This window comes from Sciurus vulgaris (assembly GCF_902686455.1).
Source record: "Sciurus vulgaris genome assembly, chromosome: 4".
In the NCBI taxonomy this organism is placed as follows: domain Eukaryota; kingdom Metazoa; phylum Chordata; class Mammalia; order Rodentia; family Sciuridae; genus Sciurus; species Sciurus vulgaris.
Window position 1 is genome coordinate 108,328,181 of NC_136464.1, and position 9,672 is coordinate 108,337,852.

Here is a 9,672-nt window from a genome sequence, read left to right on the forward strand (position 1 = left end):
TTCCCTAATAGATAACAATTTTGATAACTTCATCTAAATAATTAGTGTAAACATCCTTCCCTTAAAGATGGGAAACAATTGAAGGTGTAACATAATCAAACATATAGAGATGCTAATTCTGTCAGCAATTTGAAAATTCATTGGTGAAAATTGAGCATGTGTCTTTTTTTGAGAGGCAGTAAAATTAAGCTAGAAAATTTTTACCAATGTGAAAAAATTTGTGTATGAAAACTTTCAAAGATTGTTACCAAAGATATATATATTTATGTATGTGTATATATATTTATATATATAATTTCTAAATAAAAACACCATGTATATATTTGTATATGACAACCTGAAAAGACAAATTTTCACTTATAATATCAGAAAGGGTTTACCAAAAAACATGCAAGTCATAATATTGGAAGTATTATTGGATTAGAAAGATTCAGACTATTGGGGTATGTGACCTATTTATGCACATCACCATTGTGTAGAAAGGGCAGAGCCAAACCCTAGTGGTTATCACATGCTCTGAGTCCTGTTAATGAAATACAGGGTCTTTAAGGTTACTTTATTTACAAGTTCTGAGTTTCCTGAACCTCACAGCAAATGTTTTGATTATTTCCACTTTAGCCTACAAATGGCTTCATTTCTTCTAGTCTGGCTTCCCTCCAAACACCAATGTAATTATGTCATCTTTCAACTTAAATATTCCTCATAGCATGCTGAGAGTCTTCAAGAAAAAGGGTCGCACATTTTTTGCATAGTTGGCCTCCACAATCTGCCAACAATTACACCTTTTACTTTCTCTGCCACCAATCCCTCTACATGTTTCAATTACCCTTTTAGAGTTTATTAGTCCTGTCTTAAACCTGTACTCTTATTGAAAAATCCTCTCCTATTAAGTGAAAGTTGAACAATATGCTCTTGCATACTACCATATGACCATACTATTTATTTACCACTCCCATCTTCATGGTTTTTTTCTGCTGTAATAAGCTGTACAGCTCTGAAATGACAATGACATACACATGTCCCATACATATGTCCCATGCGTCATATGTATATGTATACATACAAACATAATATAAATCAAACATACCTACTAAGAAATTATCAAGTAGTACAGAATGTTCTTCTTCATAATTATCAGATTTTGACAAATTGTATTCTAAATTGATATTCCATAGCCACATCAGGCATATTATAGTTTTTATACTTCTGCATTTCAACATGCCGTTTTCAGATTTTAAAATATTCACCCGAATTGTGGATGTAAAACTGTAAGGAGTGTTTTACATCGTATTCCTGATTATAGGAAAGTTCTAGGTCTTTTATAAATCCATTGAACTCTTAATTTCTCGATTCCCAAACTGCCATTTTTATTATGTTATCCTTGTTTAAGATTTGCAATTTATTTTGTTTAATTTATTTTTGCCAAGGGATTGAAACATTTTTCCCTACTATATATGCCTCTTTTCCTACTTTGTTATATTGATATTGAAGTTATAAATTTTAATGTGATTATATTAACACATTTTGCTTTGTGCTTTATGCTTTTTCAGTCTTAAGATGTAATTTATTGCCTGAATATCTGAAAGTATTACAATCTACTTGTTTAAATAAATTGTTAATATTATACTTCTCTTATTCTTTGGATACATTCTTTAAATTTTTAATCTTTCTACTTTTAACTTTACAGATTTAAATAATTGTATTATTTTTACCTTATTCTATATTAAGATACACAATAGTCAAAGCAAACTCCCCACTTTCACCTGAATACTATTTTTTTTTTATCTATGTTCTAAATATTTCCTATTGGCATGAATTATATTATTTAATTTAGTTTAAAGAAAGTTTTTGTTCCACAGAATAAATAAAATATATAAATAAATATTTTAAAAGTATTCATTTTTCCAATACTAATGATATGGAGGTTATGAAATCAAGTCCTTTTATATGACTAAAGAACACACATACATGTATGTATAGTAAATGCATAAATTGTATGTTAAAAAATTCCCTACCTTTAGGTAATCTTATATAGTATTACTACTGTGTCATAAGTTATGTGTATTTCAAAACTCAATGTAATGCCATCCAAGGGCAGAATTTCTATGCTATATTAGAGTAAACAAATAAAATTTTTTCTTCACAAATGAGCCTATATTTCCTATCCTGCAGAGGGTTATGGAAGGTCAAGTCCCTATTTTGCATGAAAAACTAACTTCAGTATTCTTATTGTGAGATAATCAAGCCATAGCAACTCTTTAATGTAACTTATTTGAGAAAATCAGTCAAAGACAAAGATTGTGTGCTTATAGTGAATATAAGACATGAATATTGAGACAATGGCAAAATTGAATTTTAGAGTTTTGTCATGTTTTAGATATCATTGAATAAGACATGATAATTTTAAAGATAATATATACTGAGAAAGAGTGACGGTGACAGATAAGTTTATTTGTATTCTTGGAATTTTAATTTAATCTCCTTGTGGAGCATTTTGTGATTACTACGTCATTCCAACATTAAGCTGAGTAACTCCCTTTACAGAATTAAAAAATTATAAGATAATCTATTATATTGTTGTTCAAACTTTTCAAATATATGTAAATTTCATTTAAAAAATGCTGGAACCTAAATATTCTTGAAGTCAACATAGTTATGATTCAAATGTAAAGAAATATTTCAAAGTAATTGAAATTGATGTAATATATTCATGTACAAATATATAGAACAAATTTTGAGCCAGTTTGCAGAACACCTTTTCAGAAGCATACTGATAAAGACATTATTCAGAGGATTATCTCTCATATATTAAAGCTTTAAGCATTTGCAGAAAATAATTATTTTCTTAAACTACCATCTCAAATTGTGATTCAAAATTTAATAGATTCATCAGCATGATTTTACTTAATTTAGAGACTTTTAATAGTACATCACAATACAGATCTTGAAAAATGATTTTTCAATAACCTTTCAAATAGGTGCAAATAATGCAAGATTAGTTATCACAATTGTAAATTTTGTAAACAAGAATAACAAGCCACACATCTGAATATCCAATTTATGTTTTCCAGTGTAGAGACTATAAACAAAAGTAATGGATAAATTTGTTTATTGCAGGTAATTTTTTTTATAAATGGAAAATTGTGGGTTGCAAATGCAAAATACAAAAACAAATAGATATTCTTCTTGTGATGGAATATTAAAGAAAATATCATTTTACATTGCTACCATCCCAAAGTCTAATATATGAATTTCTCTTTCTTACTACTAACTTTAGTTTGAAAATCAGTCACAAGGTTTATAAGTTTTCAAACTAACCTCTATTTTTTTTTTTCTCAATCCGAAAAATGTTAAATGATGTTCAGAGCATGAGTGATTACTGTTTGAAATATGACACCAATGCCACACCTGCACAATATATGTAGATATGTTTATATTTTACTACGTATGTAAATCTGCCACTGCCATTCCTAACTATCTACATGTTCAGCTCCAGCAAAAGACTTGGAAACCTGGAAAACTGCTGTCTGATTTTTGGTCAGTGTGACAATTTGCAGAACCTGGCTGGGTGACTGCTTCTTAAAGCCCAGGTCAGTTGAAAACTTGAGTTAAAAAAGTGCTACCCTCTCTATTTGTTGTTGAGTCTATGATGTGTGTAATAATGCTCTTGTGTTACAGCTTTCTTGGTTTTTGAAGTTCTGGTGTGTCACTTTGAAGCAGGCGTTTAAACTTTGTTTTGCTTGGTAACTTAAACCCTCATTTAGTTCAAAGGAGGGACTGGAGCTTATGTTGTAGAAAGTTCACCTACCCACAGAATTAGACTCACCAGTGCCCTTGAATAAATTACTTTGTACCCATAAGTGCTTTGGATATACTTGTGTCAGACATCTTAATTCATATATACATATGGTCAGTTGCAAGACTTTATTTTTTCCTTCTGTTGTTCACTTATACTGTCAAAAGTGGGATCAGAAATAAGCATTGTTACTAATCCTAAATGAAATGAATTCCTGTTTGGGAATCTTCTGTACCAGAGATGGTTGCACCGGAAAATTGATTTGGCACAGTGAGTGAATTACATAACTTTTCTATACTCAGGTTCTCAATCCATCAAATGGGCGAAATGTTTTTATTGTTAATATTGAGTGACATCACAATGACAAACACCAAATTCTGCTATAACATTTCATATAATGAATTTCACTCATTTTTGAGGATTTCATAATCTGATTATAGTAGTATATGTTTGAATGTACTCACATCAAAAGCAAAAATTTGATTATACAAAAATGCCACTTGAAATGATTCATGAGAAGTGATTATTTATGAGCTACTTGAATTATTATTTATATGTAATATCTGATTAATGAATTTAGTATATGATTTGTTTACATAATAAAATTGTATAAACTAAGGACATTTGTATTAAAATAGGCATAAACCTTGTAATATTTAAAAAGTAATATACATTTTATTAATATAGAAAATTTTGGAATAGCTTATTGAAACAGTAAACGTGATTTTATTAAGCTTGTTTTAAGCAAAACGTTGATCATAATTCCTTATGGTTTTTATTTGCATAAATAAATAAAATATTCCTGTATTTTTTTTTTCTTATAAACTGCATTTATTGTACTGAGTACTCTGAAGGAAGAAAAATATGTACAGCCATTTGTTTTCATTAATACATCTATTCTGTCCTGCAATAGTGGAAGGCGGAATGTGTCTGGCACAAAAAATAACCCCTAAAAGTTACAAATTAGAAAAAACAACACTTTAAAAAAGATTTTTACTTTTCTGGTAGAAATATAAAAACTGTGGTTTATGGGGGTGGAGGGGATTAAACAAGTAAGAAGTCCAATTGTACAGGTGGCTTTAACACTTAAGTTCTGTCCCTTACGCCAATCAACTTGCCAACAGCAGTGTTTGAAACCTAAATATAAATAAATGGGCAGCGCCGCCCTCACCGCTGCACAGCTGTCAACTCACAGCTGTGCTGCGGGAGCCCCAGAGCAGCAGCAGCCCCTCCTGCATCTGCAGAGGGTTGCACGAGAGTGGCCTAGAGCTGTGAGTTGCACCTGAGTCCACGAAGGGCACCAAACTGATTCACTGAAAAGCAAGTGGGTGGGGCAGGCGGGAGCGGTGGCAGCCACTACGTGGTCTTCCTGAATACTTTCAGAATGGGGGTAGATGTTCTTGAACACTTCATAAATTTCTGCTCTGACTTTAGCACCTGTTAACACAACCTTCCCAAAAACAAAGATAAGGAGCACAATTCTGGGTTTGATCATTCTGTAGATTAATCCAGGAAATAGCTCTGGCTCATAACCGCTGAACTGCTGGTGGGTCAGCACGAGGTCTTCCAGCCTTATGAGGAACTTCACGTCACAGCTCCCCACCATGTTCTGGATCTTGAAATACAAGAACTTCGCAGGGAAACCCAACTTCTGTACAACTCTGGCATACTTTCTTGCTGCTAGTCTGGACTGTTCTTCACTCTTGGCTCCTGTGCACACCATTTTCCCAGAGCTGAAGATGAGCGCCGTGGTCCGCGGCTCCTGTATCTTCATGATTACAGCCGCAAACCGCTTGGGGTTATATTCGGCGTTTCGGGCGCGAAGTGCAATAGTCTTAAGGTCAAGTTTACAACCAAGATTTACTGTGGATACTATATTTTGCAGCTGCGGAACGATCCCAGAGCTCTCGGAGGCTGACGTGGCAGAAGTGATGGGGGTCAAGGGGGTCATCGGGGAGGGATACAGGGGCGTGGTGCCCGGCAAGGGTGCGGTGGTAAGAGTCTGTGAGTGGACGAGCTGCGGGGTCTGGCCGGAGGCCCCCTGTGCTGGCTGCTGGGGTGTTGACTGCTGCTGCTGCTGCTGCTGCTCTTCCAAAATAGACAAGCTGTTGGTGTTCTGAATAGGCTGGGGCGTCAGGCCTGTGCCATAAGGCATCATGGGACTAAAAATGGGGATCCCAGGCATCATGGCACCCTTACACCGGGTGAAGGAAACAGACCAACCAAGAAGACACACTGTGGGACTTCACTTACGTGAGGCTGTAGAGCAGGTAGAACGGATCTTCAGCACTGAAGAGTAGATGGAGGAGCCACTGGGCTGGGGAAGGCCAAACCCTGGGCAATACGGTGGCAGACTGTTGTTCTGATCCATGATGTTCACTTTCTTCAGCACTTGGTCTTTTCCTGGAGCATTCCCAGCACACTCTTAGCAACTTCCTCAATTCTCTGGGTTACTTTCACACACCAAGAAACGGCAATGCTCCTGGAGTCTCGGCAGAGACGACAATGCACCCGCGAAAACGAAGTTCAGCCGCAGGCGGCCCAGGCGCCCGCCACGGAGACCCTATTCCACCCCACCGAACTCCAGGCGCGCGGTGATAATCTGTATATTCTTTTTAATTGTCTACGTACCATTTGGACAGTGCCACAAGCAATATTGATAAAATTACTTAATTCTGGAAACAGTTATAAAATTATGGTTGATTTTCAAAGCCTAAATAATACAAAGATCACATGAAGAATATTACATTTAATGAAGTGAACTGAGATTGTAAATACATTAAATCTTTCTTCTTAGTGTATAAATGTTTGTTTTTCTCAAAATAATTATCCCAGACTCACTTTATAAAGATCACTGAAATTTCAATATTTTCTAAGGTGGAATTAAGCATCTGCCTGATTTACCAGAGTTCAAATAGTGTGCTCTTAGGATGCAAGTTCACATGTCAGATTGCAAAGGTATTCTCAGAACTGATAGAAAATAACAGGAATGTTAGTTTTGTCACAGTTCACTTTCTTCTTGACTGCTCCAACTTTGCATTGCTCCTTGTCAATATTTCCTGAGGAGTTAAATTCTAAAATTATCTAGTCTTTCTCTTGCATTGGAAAGCAGAAAATTGCAATTAGAGAAATGTGGAGGACTGGAACTGGTACAGACCATATAGATTACCCATATAACTGCAGAAAAAGGAGTCTGAAACAGGAAAACAAAGTAATTTCTCCAAATCATGTAACTGGGCTACATGGGGCTGTTTTCAAATTGCCTTTCACTTTAACTCACTCAGGAAATAAGTACAGTGCTTATTCTTTCTCAATTCGTTTTTTTTTTTTTTTTTTGCTCACTTTTGTTAGTAATTAAAAATTCTAAAAATTTACCCAGTTATACATTGTTTTAACACTGATTATTTTAAAGTTTGTCCTATCCAAAGTTTCCATGAACTCCATAGATTGGAGAAAATAGGCAGGCTTTGTAAGGTTCGTAAATTTGTATGCCATGTTTGGTTTATTTGTCCATTTTCCTGTAGCATATGGATAAGATTGATAATACAGCCAAAGGGAAAAATGTATTAATAAACTTAGCCTTTTCAGTGAAACAAAGCACATCTTTACATAAGAAATATCTCATACATAGTCAAATATACATAAATAATACAAAAACAGCAGATTCTTCAAGAACATACCTGGAAAGATTATATATTTACATTGTAAATTGAGATATATTTTAGTTACTTGTTCAAATTTTTGATTATAAGTTTCCCATGTTTAAAAAAAAACCTGTTACATTAATCAGAGATTGCAGTACAAATTGCTTCTTAGCCAATCACGAAAACTGATTTGGCTGTTACCAACTATTTATTTCCTTAGGCCTCTACGACAAATCAGCACAAACTTGGTTGATTAATATAACAGAAATGTACTCTTTCATAATTCTTGATGCCAGAAGTATAAAATCAGTTCTACTTAGCTAAAATCAAACTGCTCCTTGGAACTTTAAAGAAAGCATCAATTCTTTGAGGCTGCATCACTCTTTTCCCCATAGTTCTGTGATCCTTACCTCTTCTCCATATATGTCAAATCTCATCTTTCTCTATGAGGATATGTACAATTGCATTTAAGCACCATCAGATAATTGTATTAACGTCTGTTATGGTTTGGATATGAGGTGTCCCACAAAAGCCCACGTGTGAGACAGTGTGAGAAGGTTCCAAGGAGAAATGATTTGGTTGTAAGAGTCTTAACCCAATCAGTGATTTAATCCCCTGATAGGGCTTAAATGAGTGGTAACTGAAGTGGTAGGTGTGGCTGGAGGAGGTGGGAATTGGGGTGTGTCTTTGGGTATATATTTGTATCTGGCGAGTGGATTCTTTCTGCTTTCTGATCACTATGTGAGATGTTTTTCTCTGCCACACTCTTCCACTTTGATGTCCTGTATCACCTCAACCCCCAGGGATTGGAGCTGGTGTTCTATGGGCTAAGATCTCTGAAACTGAGCCCTCAATAAATTCTTCCACCTCTATAGTTGGGCTGGCTGGGTCTTTTAATCACAGCAGTGAAAAAGCTGACTAAAACAATTTTCCCTTCTCAAAATCCTTAATTTAACATCTGTAAAGATTGATCTTTTTTTTCTTAAAAAAATTACCTATGCAAGGTAATCATCGAAGGTTCCAAGAACTACTTTTTGTGTAGTCATTATTAAACCTATCACATTAACCCTTTTTTAGTTATTCTTTACTTTCCCACCAAGAGTATCTTACAATTCACACATCATGAGGACCACTCGTAGTTCTGCACATCATATTCCCACCCTTCAGTGCCTTTGTACTGCTGCTTCTGCCTTCAGTGCTCTCAAGACTCTGGAATACCTAATTACCTCAAATGCTCAAGGTGAACAATATTAAACAACAACAATCTACTGTTGCCCATGCTATTTTAGGACTGATTCTATGGCTCTTGCTTCCTGGGCATATTCCTATCACAAACTTGTTTAACTCAGCATTTTGGCTGCTGTTATGATTTGCATCCCCCAAAAGTTCATGTGTAAGACTCTGAAAAAAAGTTTTAGAGAAGAAACAATTGGGTTATGAGAGCCTAAACCCAATCAGTGCATTATTCCCATTATGGAATTAACTGAGTAGTAACTGAAGGATGTGGTAGTGGCTGGAGGATGTGGTCCAGTTGGGTCGTGTCTTTGGGGTATAGATTTTGTATTTGTTGAGCAGCGCTCTCCCTGTGATTCCTGGTGTAATGTCTTGAGTTGCTGCCGTCTGCTACACTTTTCTCCCATGATGTTTGGCCTTACTCTAAGCCCTTGAAGAATGCAGCCTGCTGTCTATGGACTGAGACCTCTGAAACCATGAACTCCAAATAAACTTTTCCTCCTCTAAATTTGTTCTTGTCATATCTTTTAGTCACAGCACCAAAAAACCTGACTAGAACAGAAATTGGTACCAAGAAGTGAAGTCCTTGCTGTGACAAATTTGATCACGTGATTCAGAAATTTTTGGAGTTTCTTGGGAGTGGTGGGAGGAATTTGAGATGCCTAGCAGTGCAAGCTGGTTATGCTTTAGATTGTTGTAAGTGGAATTTAATGGCCAATTCTAGTGGGAGTTCAGAAGACCAGAATGGCAATGGGACCATGGACAATGAAGACAGGGCTCAAGAGGCTTGAGAGAATGAGGATTTTTGGAATTGGAGTACAGGCCATTCATATTATGTTCTGGCTAAGAAGCAATCTTCATTTTGCCAATGTGCTGAGATTGTCTTTGAGACTGCTTTTTAAAGCAATTGACTTCTTAATCCAGAGAAAGAAATTTCTAGACAGTATAGCAGTCAGGAGGTGGCATAGATATTGCTGGACACTTTTAGCCAAACTTATT

The 9,672-nt window shown here is 35.4% G+C and overlaps 1 protein-coding gene across 1 annotated transcript; it reads right to left on the reverse strand.

Moving 5' to 3' along the window:
* Positions 1 to 5,058: 5,058 nt before the first annotated feature.
* On the reverse strand, positions 5,059 to 6,392 carry LOC306659202 (TATA-box-binding protein-like). Its single transcript, XM_079136610.1, is given in 3 exon segments — positions 5,059 to 5,185; positions 5,187 to 5,990; positions 6,114 to 6,392. Coding segments are annotated over 3 exon segments (891 nt in total). The 5' UTR covers positions 6,168 to 6,392; the 3' UTR covers positions 5,059 to 5,152.
* Between the last annotated feature and the right edge of the window lie 3,280 nt (positions 6,393 to 9,672).